The 16,600-nt window shown below is 32.4% G+C and overlaps 5 protein-coding genes and 1 long non-coding RNA gene across 11 annotated transcripts; 3 read left to right on the forward strand and 3 right to left on the reverse strand.

Moving 5' to 3' along the window:
• The first annotated feature begins 1,609 nt into the window (after positions 1 to 1,609).
• LOC111914214 (uncharacterized) lies at positions 1,610 to 3,959 on the forward strand. The gene is made up of 4 exons (XM_023909995.1): positions 1,610 to 1,654; positions 2,381 to 2,763; positions 3,181 to 3,421; positions 3,507 to 3,959. The coding sequence occupies exons 1-4, from the start codon at positions 1,610 to 1,612 to the stop codon at positions 3,957 to 3,959; spliced, it is 1,122 nt and encodes a 373-aa protein (XP_023765763.1).
• Positions 3,960 to 4,019: 60 nt separating this feature from the next.
• LOC122194880 (uncharacterized) lies at positions 4,020 to 5,578 on the forward strand. The gene is made up of 3 exons (XM_042896180.2): positions 4,020 to 4,352; positions 4,469 to 4,873; positions 4,952 to 5,578. Exons 1-3 carry the CDS (start codon positions 4,020 to 4,022, stop codon positions 5,315 to 5,317), a joined length of 1,104 nt encoding a protein of 367 aa, XP_042752114.1. The 3' UTR covers positions 5,318 to 5,578.
• A 353-nt stretch (positions 5,579 to 5,931) lies between these two features.
• Positions 5,932 to 9,029, forward strand: LOC111914186 (pentatricopeptide repeat-containing protein At2g30780). The gene is made up of 3 exons (XM_023909945.2): positions 5,932 to 6,125; positions 6,332 to 6,896; positions 7,790 to 9,029. Exons 2-3 carry the CDS (start codon positions 6,489 to 6,491, stop codon positions 8,912 to 8,914), a joined length of 1,533 nt encoding a protein of 510 aa, XP_023765713.1. The 5' UTR covers positions 5,932 to 6,125; positions 6,332 to 6,488; the 3' UTR covers positions 8,915 to 9,029.
• A 1,010-nt stretch (positions 9,030 to 10,039) lies between these two features.
• On the reverse strand, positions 10,040 to 12,302 carry LOC111914187 (uncharacterized). 6 transcript variants are annotated; one of them, XR_002857713.3, is made up of 5 exons: positions 11,844 to 12,302; positions 11,246 to 11,573; positions 10,941 to 11,009; positions 10,722 to 10,818; positions 10,040 to 10,588 (listed from the first exon to the last, which is right to left on the reverse strand). It is a non-coding gene; the product is annotated as an uncharacterized LOC111914187 (long non-coding RNA). The 6 variants fall into 6 exon arrangements; XR_002857710.3 differs by having other exon boundaries at positions 10,941 to 10,997; positions 11,844 to 12,300; XR_002857715.3 differs by lacking the exon at positions 10,941 to 11,009 and having other exon boundaries at positions 11,844 to 12,300.
• Positions 12,303 to 12,533: 231 nt separating this feature from the next.
• Positions 12,534 to 13,073, reverse strand: LOC111914215 (pectinesterase inhibitor). The gene has a single exon (XM_023909996.1). The coding sequence runs from the start codon at positions 13,071 to 13,073 to the stop codon at positions 12,534 to 12,536; it is 540 nt and encodes a 179-aa protein (XP_023765764.1).
• Positions 13,074 to 16,063: 2,990 nt separating this feature from the next.
• LOC111914216 (pectinesterase inhibitor) lies at positions 16,064 to 16,600 on the reverse strand. The gene has a single exon (XM_023909998.1). The coding sequence runs from the start codon at positions 16,598 to 16,600 to the stop codon at positions 16,064 to 16,066; it is 537 nt and encodes a 178-aa protein (XP_023765766.1).

A 16,600-nucleotide genomic window follows, 5' to 3' on the forward strand; every position in this document is an offset into this window, starting at 1 on the left:
TGTCACGTCATGACACCCGATTTTACACAAAAATCATGCCTTTGACTCTCTGATGCCCTAAACCGATTCGTTCTGGAAACTGGGTGTTACATAGACATTCTTTCCATCACTCTAGAGTTCTTTCATTATAATAATTATTCTCTTTCTATCGATACATAAATTATTCATCTTTTTTGTTCATCATTTTCATGATAGCTAAACTTCATGTTCTTATTATTCTACACTTTAGCCGATCAAAAGGGGTCCAATATAAAGAGAACATAGTTTATAATAAAATGAAAAATAACAAGGGAATCTCCATAAAAGTCCTATTATTTTACCATAATTTACGAATAAGTCACAAACTAAATTTGATTACAATTACAGGTAAAAGTGACGATTTGACATTTTTTCGGTTTATGAGTTTCATTGCTAACCTGTACGTCTGGTCATTAAATGAGTTGATGAGGATGATATCAAGTTTTACAATAAAATAGTAGTATATAAATCATCATATCCATCTCCTCAGCTCATTTAATAGTTAAGCGTTCAGGTTAGTAATGTAATCGGTAAAATGTGTGTTATAGGGAGAAAATGATCAAATCGTAAACAAATTTTAGTTTGGAACTTATTCATAAATTATGGTAAAATAATGTGATGAAGATTTTCCTAACTCATTTATTGAGTAAATATGTCAGCAATACAAACCGGTAAACTGAGGGAAAAAAAGAGGCCAAAACGTCATTTTTACTTATAATTCATATCTTTCGTAATCAAGTTTTAGTTTATGAGCTATTCGTAAATTATGGTAAAATAATAAAACTTTGATAGAAGTTTTCTATATATATATATATATATATATATATATATATATATATATATATATATATATATATATATATATATATATATATATATATATATATATATATATATATATATATATATATATATATCCCTTCACTAATAAAAGAGTAGTTTTTTTGTCATGTGTCACCATGTTAGACATTGTAATAAATATCATGACACTTGTCAATCTATTGGCACTTGTAATTAATATCATGACACTTATCAATGTATTAATTATCCATTTTAAATTTCAAATTTTAAAATTTAAATCACATTTTAATTACGTTAAATTAATAACATTAGAATAAAACTAAAATAAAATTTATACAAATTATAGTAAAATAAAAAATTTATACAAATTATAGTAAAATAAAAAATTTATACAAATTATAAGATGATATATTTTACGTATTTATTTGAATCAACAATTATAATTTTATATATAACTAAAAAAATATCTTTTAATTATTAAGTTATTTAAAATTATTAATTAATAGTTTTGAGTTTTTACTTAGAAAGTTTAATTAATTTTCTAACCGTGGTTCCCACGGGTTATAAACTACTAACAAATAAATAAAAGAAAGATAATTCGGTTATTTCTAAAACACTTAATACTTATCTAACATGATTTTTTTAACGATTTTAATGAAAACGACCATCGGTGTGTGATGGGCTTTTTGTCAACCGCCCATTTATGTAATTTTTTCAATAATTATAAGATTAAAGATTTAAATAACAAAATGTTAACAACGGATAACCATAATAAACCCTAAGAAAACTAATGTGGCAACGAAGACAACAAATAGTTGAAAATGACCAAGGGGCTGTTTGTTTAGCCACTTAATGGTCTTATAAAGAGGGAGACTCTAAATCGTTCAGATTCAGAGCGTTTGGTTGAAGCCATTTTAACCACTTATTCGGTAAGAGGTAAAAAAAAGCCCTTAATCGGCCAGACTTTGTGAGAGATCCGAATGAAAACAGAGTTTTTTACAAAAACATTGTAGTTTTGAAAAGTATTTACCAAAAGTCGGTAGTTTAAAAATTATTTACAAAGTAATTGTAGTTTTATTTAAAAGAATAAACAAAAACCCTATTAGCCTAGGAAAGGATTGCAACATTCCACACGCGTTCTTGCCTCATTGTTCATCACGCGCATTCATTCTTCTTCCCTGGACGACCAATCATTGGAACCCTTCATCACAATCATCTTCTTTAATTTTTCCTATGGTAAGACTTTCTTCTAATTGACTTATTGGTTTATGTTAGTGTCAATTTTTCCTAGGTCGATTTTTGTTGGATAAAATGGCTTTATTGATTCATTCGCGAATGCACTTCATGTTTTTATATTAATTTTAGGGCTTTTAATTTTATTGTTCTTGAGTCCCTTTCATCAATGTGTAGTAAATTGAAGCAAGATTGATGACTTTCAACTCCTTACTTTTAATTTCTTTCAAAATTTTCTTTTGTATATTTTATATGTTTTGTAGTAAATGCATTTATGTATAAATTAATGTGTTACTTTATTTTAATAATTGTTTTTGTTTCTCTATAGATTTTTATCGACATGACATCAAAATTTGTTACTTTGTTATGTTATCGAGACGGAAAAATTTATGATGGGAAAGAAGGTATAACTTACAACAAGTCTCCGAGTAAAGCTATTAAAGTTCAATGTGGAATACAATTCAATGACCTTATCAATCAAATCCATTTTGCAACATCAATTGACAAGCAAAAATACGGTATTAAAGTAATTTGCAGATATCCATCGGTTGTTGGAAAGGTAATGAAATATATTCCTCTTCCGATCAAGGACGATAATGACGTTGAGATCATGTTTGATGTGCTTAGTCTTCATCAAGAATTAAGCAATATTGATCTATACTTAGAGGTTGACGTCAATCGAGATAAAAATCACCTGAATATAACACCCAGGTACTAAAAATCATATTATACATCAAAGTTCAAAATTTTACCGTATATTGTTTCATTATGAAATTTGTTTGGGGCTACTTCTGTCATATTATGATTTTTGGATAATTTTTGTGAAATATGTTAGGGGTATTGTATAATAAGTTTGAGGCCATCTCTACCACTGGAAAAAGTTACTAATGTTGTCTATAAACTATTTCTTTGAAGAAAAAGTCATATAGAATAGGATGTACAGAATAGGATGTTCAGGGAATTAAAAATAGTCAATTTGCTTTACTTTTTATCTATACACACATTCACCATAAAGGCTAAATAAGCAATCCATTTTAGTACGTTCTTGTTAATATTTTCATCTAAATTTCATAATTATAATTTGTTATTGTTTCCACTTATAATTTTTTTTTGTTATATTACTCGCAGAACTCAAGAATCAGTTTTGATAGAAGAAGAAAGGAACGCTATTTTATTACCTACTGTGAATAATATTGATGTTGTGTCAGACATGATTCACAACAAGGACTTTAACATAATTTCTCAATTTTCCGTTGTGAACAATGGAATGAGTAACGGATTTGACACGGACAATGAAGGATATGAAAGTGGGGATGAAGATGAAACTGATAATGGAGGAGATGTAACCGCAGATGGAGCTAACATCGAGGTGCCTTCTAATTTTAATATTTTAGGCGTCACATTCTGAAAGTAAAAGTCATTTAACTCAAGAATTGGGAGAAAATTCTTTTAAGAATAAGGATGAACTTATTAGAGCTATTAAGTTTTACACGATCAGGAAGCATCGGCAATATGAAGTGGTTGAAACATGTCCAACAATTTGGAAGATAAGATGTAAGTTGTGTTCACAAACTGGTTGTAAGTGGCAATTGCGTGCATGTAAACGTAAACGTAGTGGGTATTTTGAGATAACACGATACATTGGTCTACACACTTGTTTCCAGTATAGGATTACTCAAAATCATCCAAATCTGGATGCGAGCTTGATCGCCCAAGAAACTGAACACCTTATTAAGGAACAACCATCTATTAGTATTCCTACCTTGAGAGTTGAAATAATTGATAAATTAGGATATACTCCTTCGTACAGGAAGGTCTGGGTGGGAAAGCAAAAGGCGATTGAACATATATTTGGAAACTGGGAGGAATCTTATATTCTTTTACCAAAATTTATGGTTGCACTTTAATTTTACAATCCATGAACTATAATTGAATGGTGCACTGCTAGATTGAGTAATGTGGATCACATGGATAATAATATGGATCGAGGGGAGAGTAATGTTGATAAAGTGGAGTTCAGATGTGTTTTTTGGGTTTTTGGTCCTTCTGTCAACGAATTTGTGCATTGTCGACCTATTGTTAGCATTGACGCGACACATTTATATGGTAAGTATAAGGGAAAGATGATGATTGCAATGGGAGTTGATGGTAACAATCAGATTTTTCCTCTTGCATTTGCTATTGTTGAGAATGAGTCATATAGTAGTTGGTATTGGTTTCTTAATCATGTCAAGAAACATGTGGTGAAAGAACGTGACGACATTTGTTTAATATCTGATCGTCATAGTGGAATCCTAAAGGTAGTTAATGAACAAGGATCACCATGGTTGGAGCCCCATAGTTTTCATAGGTATTGTTTATTTAATTTCGTTAACCACTTTTATAGTACTTTTAATTTATTGTTCATATTTGAAAGGATTTGTACAGGTACTGTTTGCGACATTTTGTCAACAACTTTCATGACAAGTTTCGCAACTCGCATTTAAAAGTTTTAGCTTATCGTGCTGGAAGTCAAAATCAAGTTCGTAAGTTCAACTCCGTCATGGACGAGATTGGAAAACTAAATGCACAAGCTCGTCAATGGCTCGAGGAACATTCACTTTGTAGATGGACACTTGCACATGATGGTGGAAGACATTATGGGCTGCTCACTACAAATATGTCAGAGATTTTTAATAGTGTACTTAAAGGTGCTCGTTTTTTACCAATCACTCCATGTGTCAAACTTACATTCTATAGATTAGTTCACTACTTTGATGTGAGACGTTCTTTGGGACCTACTGCTCAAGCTAATGGAGATGTGTTTACTCCTTATGTTGTTGTAAAACAAGTGGCATCAATGTCAAAAGCTAGTGCACACACCTTGAAATCTTTCAACCGGGAAAAAGGAATAATTTAGGTGGTTACTCAAAAAAGAAAAAATATGCAAGTAGTTGATTTGGAGAAAAAAACTTGCACATGTGGTAAGTGGGAGATACATAAGTATCCGTGTTCTCATGTCTTGAGTGCATGTGCCTATCTTTCTTTAAATACGAGTCAATATATTCAACAATATTACTCAATTTTTGAATATTCTGCTACTTGGGCATCTGATTTTTTCTCGGTCCCTCATGAAGCATATTGGCCCGAGACATCTATTCGAGGAATGCTTCCAAATTCAGAGTTAAAACGAAAGGAAAGAGGTCGCCCTCGTTCGACAAGGTTACGAAATGGAATGGACATTAAAGAAGGAAAGAAAGCTAATATTTGTGGATTGTGTAGATAAAGTGGTCATAATAAAAAAATATGTCCTTCTAAGCCTAGAAAACGACCTATAGATATGTGAAAGTGATTGATTGAGTAGTATTTATTCTAGAATTTTTGGTTATTTATGTTTAAAAAATACTTATTTTATATTAATAATTATTGATTATTTAAGATTTATCCAAGTTATATTTATATTTATACCATTTGATGTTCATCTTAGTTTTGTTGGTATTTTGTATGGAGAGTATGGTTGTATTCAAAATGATTATAAATTTTGAAATCACACGTTGTTTAAAAAAAAAAAAAAAAAAAAAACTATGTATAATAAAACAATTAAGAATTACTTATTACTGTTTGTAGTTTTTAATAAGTTTATGGATTTTTAAGACCTTAGAATAGTTATGTTCACCGTTCAAAATGATTCAATTGAAAAAAAAAATTAATATAATAAATTAGTAAAAAGTAAGGTTACGTGGTCTTTTCATTCTCTTGTAAAAAAAATTATATTGTGGACCTAATTAACATCTAAAACATATTTTATTAAATTTAAGTAACTGGAAGTTACCAAAAAAAATATATACTATGTTTTTGTAAATAAGAAACATTAAATATTTTACAAAACTCATGAAAACATTCCCATTCATACCCTTGCCCTAAAAGAAAAACGCCGCTTCTTTTTTTCCTTTCACCCTTCTCCCACGAGCTGCTCTGTTGAGTTTTCCCTTCATCGATCTCCGACGGTACCTCTACACCTCCGGCTTCGTCAACTCCGGCCTCCGGCTTCGTCAATTCCGGCCTCCGGCTTCCTCGCCTCCTCCTTCACGCTGGTAAGCGATACTCGAATTCTTTATGCTCGATTTTGGTGCTGGGTTTTATCTATGTTCTTGTTGTTCTCTCCATCAAGCTTCAACCACCGATTTCTCAGTTTTATGTATGTTTTTTGTTGCTGGGTTGTTGGATTGCATTTTTTTGTTTGAATATTGGGGTTGTTTGTGACATCAAGCTTGTCATCTAACCCTATTTTTGACATCAGGATCAGGCCCATAAGTGGTTTCGACCCTTCGACCATCGGACCCTGTTCCAACTTCCTATCTTGCATCAAATTTCTTTGAAATCAGATCATACAATTTTCTCTCTCTAGTTCTTGTTCTCGCTCAAATAAACCCTCAATAAACCTCTGCTATGTAAACATGAAGAGGGTATTTAGAATATCTGAGATTACAGCAGCAAAATCGGAGCTGTTGTGTTGCCACCGTAGATTTTCTGTACCCAAATCCCTAACGAATCAAACTACAATACCCACGTCGACCCGATGGTTTTCTACGGAAGAATCCCACTCTTTATCATCCAAAACCATGTCAGATTTATATGGACAGTTTGCTGATAAATGGGCTTACGCTGAGGTGCGAGCTAAAGAAGAATTGATTGAAAAAGTGTCTGTATTCCGAGATGAATTGGTGAAGAATGTGAAAGATGAAAATTCATTTGAAAAATTGTTGGAAGTTAAGGGGTGGAAGTTATTCACGATGTATTCTAATGGAGCTGCTTTGCTTGAGCTTCTCAGGTTATTGGAGTCTAATCCTCATTTGGCTATGAAGGTAATTGATTTTTTTTTCCGTCTAATTTGTTGGGATTTAATGTATAAACTAGTTCAAGCTAATGGTTTTTTTATGCCAATTTATTGGCAAATGATAGATAATCTAATTGTGCCTGATGGAATTACTAAGCAAATGGAATTCCTAATACCCAAATTAGTTCAGAAAAATATATGTCAAATTTGATTGTTCAACAGGGTGTTTGATGTGCCTTTTTAAAGTAAATATTTTGCATTAAGAATCATAAGAAGATTCTATCTACAAATACAAATGATAAAAACTTCACACATTTGCACAAAATCCAACCAATCTGCCCAAATGAAATGAACTTGAATGAACATTCTTTCTGAAAGCCCAAATGTTTTACAAGTTATAATTGTTACATACTATGCCAAGTAACACAATAAGTTAACCAACTTGTACACTTACAAATGCAGCTGATATTGCCATGTTAATATGTTTGTCCTGCACATCAGACTTGGTGAACCTGATGAAATGAGACATTCGAATAAGTATTTCAAAATGAAGTTCATTGTTACATGGTGTCATACAATTATAATCAGTTACATATATGTTATTCTTCATGCCACCTATAATTGAATTGAATATATTCTAGCTGCAACAGTTGACTATGGTGGTGATCAGCAGCAGATAGATTATTCCCTACAGGGTTCAATGCAATAAATAGCAAACTACTTCCATTGATTGGTTTATTACACCATTTCACTTTCATTGCTTCCAATTACAGCATTGTACTTTATAAATTCTACCTAATTGCTATAACTGGATACATTTTGCAAAGTGTATTGCTACCAGTTTGTGTGTCATTTTACCATATTTTGTTGCATAAATTGGTAAAAAAATAAAATGGATGAGTTTGTTGCATAAATCCTCAGGTTTTTAATTGGAGAAGGGAACGAGAAGATAGACCCATGTCTTCAGAAGAGTACGCAAAAGGCATCAAAATAGCAGGCAGAATGAAAAATGTCGATCTTGCCCTTGAAATTTTCGCAGAAGCTACAACAAAACGGATCAAAACCACCTCTACTTACAATGCCCTCATGGGTGTTTACATGTGGAATGGCCTAAGTGAAAAATGCCAATCAGTTTATCACGATTTAAAGCAAGATACGATTTGTCATCCCACATCAGCCACATTCAACATGCTCATATCCATTTTTGGGTATCGAGTTCTCATAGATCAAATGGAGGCCGTGTTCCAAGAAATGAAAGATTCCAATATTGCCCCTACTTTGACCACATATAATAATCTGATCGCGGGTTATCTAACCGCATGGATGTGGGAAAGTATGGAGAATACATACCGAATGATGGAAACCGGGTCGATCCGACCCGATCTCGAAACCCGCTTGCTAATGCTCCGTGGGTATGCACATTCGGGTAATTTGGAGAAAATGGAAGAGATGTATAATATAATCGGGGGCCCACACATTCGGGAAAAACATATTCCTTTGATACGAGCTATGATATGTGCATACTGCAAAAGCATTTGCAGTAATAGGAATCGAGTCAAAAGAATCGAGGAGCTTATGAAGATGATTCCGGAAAACGAATATAGGCCATGGTTGAATGTTTTGATTATACGGGTTTATGCACAAGAGGATTTGGTTGACCAAATGGATCGGTCAATAGATGAGGCGTTTTACCGTAACACAAGTGTGAACGCGGTCAAAATCATGCAGACTATCGCAGCGACTTATATACGGAATAACGCGGTTGACAAGCTGGCGAGGTTTGTGAAACGTGCCGGGGATTCGGGGTGGAGAATCTGCCGCTCGCTGTTCCATGGGTTATTGTGGATGTTCGCTTCACATAAGCGGATAGAGGAAATGGAGGAGGTTCTTGTTGAGATGGAGAGGTTTAATTATGGTTGCTCTAAAAGGACTTTTGTTATATTGTATAAGGCTTATTCCGAGCAAGAGGAAGATGAAGGGTATAAACGTAAATTACATAGGGTGTTAGGGTTGATGTGCAAGCACGGGTATGGAGTTCCATCGTAACAAGTGATAATTTTGACATTTTAATGTAGCATATGAAAAAGAAGCCATTAAGTGATTTCATATTGGTATTGTTTCATTTTCTTACTTTTCATTTATAAAACTCCTTTTGGATAAACGATGTTTAAAATTATTCAAGAAAAATGTGGCACACTTAGGGAAATTTAGGAGAAGAATAGATATGACAAATATGTAAAAAGCTCACTTCCTTTGATTTTTCTATTCTTTAATAAGTCGTTTGTGAAATAGTCATGTATTGTCTAACAGAGTAAGGTACCTTTCAACTGCACGGTTTTAGATATTCATTGGTGAATATGAATACCAAACTCTACCACAGGTTTTTCAAAATTCTTTGGTCTCATATCTTTTGGGCTTATTAGCATCATTGTCATTATACATGTTAGAAATCAAACATTAGCATTGCACTGGAGAAGTGAAGTATAGGAGTTACATTGGAAATAAAATTTAAATCAGTAGAGCCAGATGTATTAATTAATGAATATTGTAAAAACTGATTAATGTTGTGAAATTTGCCATCCATTGGATTGGAAGTTCGGAACTAAGAGGCAGTTTCTTTTATTCTTGATGGATTTAATGTGTTAAGCATTAATCTCGACACTAACATAGACGTTTCTTTATTACTTAATCTAGACATAATGATTTAATGGAAATTTGGCTTAATGTATTGAGACAATAATCCTTTACCTATTTGTCTTTTTTTTTTTTTTTTTCTCTCTAGCTCTTACATGACAATTGATTGTAAAATTTGGTTTTAAGAAAACATCATTTTATCCAAACTAGGAAAAGGACCCATGCGAGTTGAAATTTTTTTAGAAGAATGTCATTTATCATTAATAAATATACTGAAATTAACTCATTCCCATATAAAATAAGCTAATGCAATGACAACAATGCTAAAAGTTGAAAAAGTAGATTAGACCTTGTTTGTACAATAACTAAACACCTAACCAACTTAGTAAAAGTAGAATAGCTAGGCTTATGTAAACTATAAAAATAATAGTTAGGCTAGTGTAAACGATAAAAAGAAAATATGATGCTATTACTCACCAAAATAGTTGGGCATGAACATGAGGAAATCATTTTGCCTTGTTAACCATTTGATCAATGTTCTTTTTTTTTTTTTTTTTTTTTTTTTTTTTTTTTACCAAAGATCAGGTATTTGATTTAAGGCAGTTTCTTTAACAAAAGCATTCTAACATCCTATTTGCTATAACACCAATTCATAATGGAAAATTTGAATGTCTTAATAAGAAAAAAACAATGAAAATACAAGAGTATACACCAACCGACTTTCCTACTTCAAGAGCACCCTGAATTGTAGTATCCATCAGCCCTGCTCCAGCCACTGAGCATGAAGGACATCCCAAGACCCGAATCACCTCTGCTTCCAATTCGTGTGTTTGGATATAATGCTCATGTCCTGCCTGGCCCCATCTTTCCATAACTCATTCTTCACTTTCATTCATACATACATAACCCAACCACCTTATCAGCCGCTAAACAATCATAAATTAATAACTCTCTCTTTAAATACTGAAAAAAAAATCCCAATACTTTTACTTCAATTGGTGAAATCAACCTAAAAAAGAAGTGAAACAGGACTCTTGGTTTAGTCGGTAAAGCATGACTTCTGATTTTTTTATCCTTAATTCCTTCCTACAAAAAAAAAACGACAAAAATAGGGGTTAAAACAAAACAATCATGTAAATATATAAAATCAAAAAGAAAATTTGTAAAATGATGCAAGGAGTTTAGTATTTTAAATTTTGAAATGACTAAAATAACGTACTCTGAAATAGATTGGTTGTGATTGATAAGTAAGGTAATATATTAGATGTCAATCATAAGCCTTCATTATGGTCGGTTGACGCCCTTCCTTGTTATGTCTTGAAAAAAGTAAAATATTTGTGAAATATAGATCTTGATTTGTCACCATACTCTAAATTCAATGTCATTTAGGGACAGGAGAACAAAAATCAGGTCACTCATCAAAAATAGGAAAACTGACCTAAAAATCCAAAACTGGGGGTAGTTTGGTCTCTTCCATTTTTAGAAGTGATAAGACCTAAATGTTGAGCTTGTTATAAAAGTTGAGCAATGACAATTAGGTTACCAGGAAGGAATATTAAGATGAACATGTAATAGTAAATTAAATAATCAAGAAAGCTCAATTTAGCGTGGTTTAAAGCAGACGTAGAGTATATAGCCAAATGTATGGCACTGCTCCATGGGCGCTACAATGACTGTGTAAGAAAGCTATGGACTCCAAAGATAACAAAATTCTACAGACTGAGTTCAAAAAAAAATTCTTACCTGAAGAACCAAGTGGTTTCATGTCAGCCGTGTAATTTGTCCGAAAGAGGAGAACCGATCAGGAAGATTGACCCAGCTAGGACAGGGATATCCATCGAACAGCTGGGGTGCGAAATCAAAATATTTGACAGATGTTGCCTTCATCTACCATGTAATTGGTTATTTATCGGAAAAACATAACGTACTAAAATTTCAAACATATTGTACACCGTTTTAAATTGAAAGCATGGAATTATAGTGACTAAGCATGGGTAGAAAAACTTACGCCGATATCTGATGGGTTTTTCGACAATGTTGGTTGAATCCATGGTTTCCACTAACGTTGCTGCTACAGAAAACAATAAATGGAACAATTACATTCAACAATTCACACAGCAACAAAAAAAAGCGATAGCACCCTAAATCAAAGTAACTATACAACACAATAGAAACATAAATTAAACAACAAAAAGTTGAAAAATATAGCGATGAAGAACAAAGAAGCGGAAGAAACGATCTGACAATACCCAATATCGGAGAAGATTAAAGATACAACCATACGTAAGCAAAACGAAAGACAAATTAAAATAAGCAACAAAAATAATCGGCAGATACGAACCAGTTGAAAGGAGGGCGGAAGCAAGGGTTACCAAAAAAACCCAAAAGCGGCCGTCAAGTGGAAAACATGGATAGGCGGTGGAGGAACCAAGGTCATTGGAGGAGAATGGCGGCAAATCATCAGCAACATAAAACGTATGAAGCGAAGCCAACAGTTTTGCCAAGACGACCCCCAAAAAGTTAGCGTTAACCAAAAGAAGCACGTAGGAGGAAGAAGAGGCAAAACCCAAACATATGGTCAAAAGTCTGTTAAACCGGGTGATGACGTTACCAACATATCGCTTTAAAGTACAGGGTCCAGAGGAGCTAAATCCCAAAAAACTGGTGGCCAAACTTTCAATGCAAAACCTTTCCTACCGGAGGAGCTAAATCACATTGGTGCCCAAACTCTGAATCCAAATACTTTCCTGTTCAAACGTTCCATGCGCTTTAATATATGTATATAATAGACATTATTACTTATTTAGTCACTTTACATATGGAGTAAAAAGGAAAAAAAAATACATGTCAATTGGACAACATCCACTATAAGTAGAAGTGCATGGGACAAAGACTCATTCTCTCTTGTCCGTCCATACTAAAGATCTCCCATGTAATAAACTCCACAATCAAATGATTTTAAATATTCTTGATTCATTTGTGACATTCAATCATAACAATTTATTTCAACTAATTGCTATAAACAATAAGATCAAAGCATATGATTTGTAACAATAATTAAAATAGAAACAAGAGCCTCCAACAAATTTGAGGCTTGTGTTAATTCAACCGGTTCAATAGCCGGTGGTTGTAGCTGAAAACTATTTTCACAAATAGACAATTGATCGTTGGCCGCACGAGCATTCTCATTGGCAGCCACATAAAATTTTGAGTCCACAAGTTGCTTCACATGTATAAGGTTCGCCAAAGCAATCTGAGCATCTATCACACACCCTGAAACCCTAGCTTTCACTCCTGGATCACTCACTTTGTTTACTAGTGACTTAACCAATGAAGGCAAACCCTTGGCATCTTTGATAGCCGCATCAATTGAAATCTGTGCTAAAACTTCAAGATTTTGTGTTGTAGAACGTGGATCGGTTCTTAAAGTGTCCAGACAGAGAGATTTTTCATCTGGAATTTCGGTACAAATGTCATCGATTAAGTCTCCCTTAGTGGGAAATGGAAAGGAAGTGGTTAAAAATGCAAGAAATAGAATATGCATATATGAGATTTCAAGAGAAAAGGCCATGATGATATTGTTTTGATGCTTTTCTTGTTTTGTTTGTGAATTGGGTGGTATAAGTATGATTGCAAAGGGTGAACATATGGAAGACAATTAAATATTTTAATTAACGTTAATTAATGTTTATAAATATTTATGATTAATGCAATTGAATGTGTAGAGATATTGTAACTTATTGTGCGCCATATTTTCTTATCCTTTTTTATACTATGGGAGTTTTTGGTGGCATTTAAAAAGTGAGGGTCGTATATTCCCCATAGCCTTAGTAACTATGTATACCCTTCTTTTTTTTACTTTGATCTAATAGGAAATTAATTTCAATTTGCTAAAATAAACAACAATCAAAAGAAAATCTATAGTAAATACAATTATAAAAATGCATGTATTTCTTGTAATTTTGTTTTATGAAAGTTAATCAAATAAATTGTTATTTCTTGCATTTCGCCCCAAATATAATGCTCGCTGATAACTAAAGGAAATGCATCTATAAAACTATACTAATTTGGAAAAGAAAGGACTAACTTCAACAATAGTTTAGTTATGGCTTCTCGAGGCTTTAACCTTCTTTCAGCAATAAAACCCGTATTTCCAGCAATCTCTAGTGACAAAGCAGCATACAACATGTTGTACTTTTGTCCCCATAAGCATAACAAGTTGAACATAAACACAACACCATCAGAACATAAAAATATTTTAAAAAAAATAAAAATAAAAACAGAAATAGATAATAATAAAATATCATTCCAATTATAACATTGTACTTTTATTATTATTAGGTCAATGTACTTTAATATTTTACCTAATTCTAGCAGTGATTATTTGTTTGTATTTAGATGACATTGCAATAGACGATGAAAAAACATCTTCTTTTTAATAGCATGTGGTAATTTAGTTGTTATATCATCCTTTTACAGCGTTTCTTTTATAGCCTTTTGGTAAGTTGGTTGTTATGACATATACCTTTCTATAGCCTTTGAAAAGTTTAGTTTCTATTATTGCGTATCATCACAACGTAAATAGATACATTTCCTACTTCATCATGATTGTGTGTTCCTTCACCTTGAAAGCTGAACCTGATGGTAGATATCATTTAGCGCGCGCGCGCACACACACACACACACACACACACACATATATATATATATATATATATATATATATATATATATATATAGTACATAAAAGTATAAAAAAGGAACTGCATGCATAAGAAAAAGTTAAGAAACAAGCATGTTTTCAGGGGCTAAATGCAAGAAATAGCAATGCACTTCCACTTATTTGTGTATTGTAACTTGTAGCTAGAGATGGCAAAAAAACTCGTACCCAATGGGTACCCGAAACCCTAACCCGAGTTGATTGGGTAAATCCCCGAGTTGACCGGGGACATGGATGGGGATGGGTATTACCCGAATACAAAAACCGGGGATGGGGATGGGGATAGTTCTACCTGTCGGGTACCCATACCCGTACCCGAAACCGGCCCCGATGGGTACCTGATATATATATATATATATATATATATATATATATATATATATATATATATATATATATATATATATATATATATATATATATATAGGGTTAGGTTCATGTGAGACGGTCTAATTTTGTGAGACCGTGAGACGTATTTTTTTATTTTTTTTAGTTAATTTAAGTTCCGAAAATAATATTTAAAAAAAGAATTTTTTGACTTTTCCATTTATTTTGCATTTTAAAATTATTTTTAGAATATGTACAGTGTAATATTCTATTTAGAATATTTCACGTATTTTTCAAAAAAAATAGGATTTTTTTTAGTTAATTCAAGTTCCGAAAATAATATTTAAAAAAAGAATTTTTAGATTTTTCCATTTATTTTGCATTTTAAAATTTTTTTTTAGAATATGTCAGTGTAATATTCTATTTAAAATATTTCACGTATTTTAGTTAATTCAAGTTCCGAAAATAATATTTAAAAAAAGAATTTTTGGATTTTTCCATTTATTTTGCATTTTAAAATTATTTTTAGATTTGGTCTCACGATCTCACAAAATTAGAATGGTCTCAAATGAACCTGAACATATATATATATATATATATATATATATATATATATAGTATTATTTAGGTTTTTATTTTTTATAATGCATAAGAATAAGAAAATGTTCAGTTGACAAAGTAAGATTTTTTAACAATCAAACATATAGTTTTGGGAAGACTTTTTATGTCTTTTTTAGCAAAAAATGATTAAATTTGTAACCTTGAATGTTATTGTTTATGTTTGAAGACATTAAGTGATTATAGTGTTTTATATTAGTTTTGTTAGTTTTTGTTTTCTTGATTAATATATAATTATGAGTTATTTTTCATAAAAGTTCATAACCTTGTAGATTTTTCATTGGGGATGGGGATAGATTTTTAATCCCCGATGGGGATGGGGTCGGGTATGGGTATGGGGATGGAGAACACGAAACCCGGTATACCCGTACCCATTGTCATCCCTACTTGTAGCATCCCACTCTCATTTCTATCTATATATATGTACCCCATAAAAGATGTTTTCCAGAAAGAATGAAAACGAAGTAAGTAGAAAGTAGTTTTATGTATGTCATGCAAATGCAACATCGAGTAGCAAGTAATGGGTTTAGGCATAGCGATTCCGTGAAAGAGAATATGAAATGAAGTAATATTTTAATCTCAGCCAATACGTTCTGTTATATGTGATCAACTATTTAGTCAAATGTTTAGCTTTGAATTTGCTTACTTATGTGAATAGAACGTTCTGTTACTACAACTGCATCTATTAATCTATTATGCATGTGATCCATTTTCCATGTAACAAACAGATTCTTTATGTATGATATTCAACAAATTTCATTATAACAATTTGCTTCAACTATTTATTATATAATCTCTCTCTCTCTCTCTCTCTCTCTCTCTCTCTCTCTCTCTATATATATATATATATATATATATATATTATATATATATATATATATATCAAATAGTAGTAATCAAAACATATGCCTGGTAACAACCATAAAAATAGAAATAAGAGCCTCCGACCTATCGAATGCTTGTTTTAATTCAAGTGGCTCAATAGCCGGTGGTGTTAAAAAAGTATGTCCGCATATAGACAATGTGTTGTTAGCCAAACGGGCATTCTCATATGCAATACCATAACGTCTTGACTCCAAAAATTGCTTCGCTTGTGTAATACTCCCCAAAGCATTCTCAGCGTTTCTCACACACCCTGAAATCCTTTCTTTCACTCCTGAGTCCCTCACTGAGATTTGCAGCGACTCGACAAATGGAGGCAAACCACTGGCATCTTTCATGGCTGCATCAAACGAAATCTGTGCTAAAACTTGAAAATTTTGTGTTTTAGAACGTGGGTCAGCTCTTAATGTGTCTAGACAAAGAGGTTTATTATCTGGCATTTCGGCACAAACATCATCGATTAGGTCTCCCTTAGTGGGAAGTGGAAAAGAAGTGGTTAAAAACGCAAGAAATAGAACATGAATATATGAGATATCAAGAGAAAAGGCCAT

This window comes from Lactuca sativa, chromosome 6 (genome assembly GCF_002870075.4).
Source record: "Lactuca sativa cultivar Salinas chromosome 6, Lsat_Salinas_v11, whole genome shotgun sequence".
NCBI lineage: Eukaryota > Viridiplantae > Streptophyta > Magnoliopsida > Asterales > Asteraceae > Lactuca > Lactuca sativa.

Bases quoted from the DNA above. Each gene is read 5' to 3' on its own strand.
- LOC111914186 (XM_023909945.2), top strand. From the start codon at position 6,489: ATGAAGAGGGTATTTAGAATATCTGAGATTACAGCAGCAAAATCGGAG. The intron at 6,897-7,789 runs GTAATTGATTTT...ATAAATCCTCAG, and splicing joins ATCCTCATTTGGCTATGAAG to GTTTTTAATTGGAGAAGGGA.
- LOC111914215 (XM_023909996.1), bottom strand. From the start codon at position 13,073: ATGGCCTTTTCTCTTGAAATCTCATATATGCATATTCTATTTCTTGCA.
- LOC111914214 (XM_023909995.1), top strand. From the start codon at position 1,610: ATGTGGCAACGAAGACAACAAATAGTTGAAAATGACCAAGGGGCT. The intron at 1,655-2,380 runs GTTTGTTTAGCC...GTTTCTCTATAG, and splicing joins TTGAAAATGACCAAGGGGCT to ATTTTTATCGACATGACATC. The intron at 2,764-3,180 runs GTACTAAAAATC...TATTACTCGCAG, and splicing joins CACCTGAATATAACACCCAG to AACTCAAGAATCAGTTTTGA.
- LOC122194880 (XM_042896180.2), top strand. From the start codon at position 4,020: ATGGATAATAATATGGATCGAGGGGAGAGTAATGTTGATAAAGTGGAG. The intron at 4,353-4,468 runs GTAGTTAATGAA...CATATTTGAAAG, and splicing joins GTCATAGTGGAATCCTAAAG to GATTTGTACAGGTACTGTTT. The intron at 4,874-4,951 runs GTAAAACAAGTG...GGAATAATTTAG, and splicing joins TGTTTACTCCTTATGTTGTT to GTGGTTACTCAAAAAAGAAA.
- LOC111914216 (XM_023909998.1), bottom strand. From the start codon at position 16,600: ATGGCCTTTTCTCTTGATATCTCATATATTCATGTTCTATTTCTTGCG.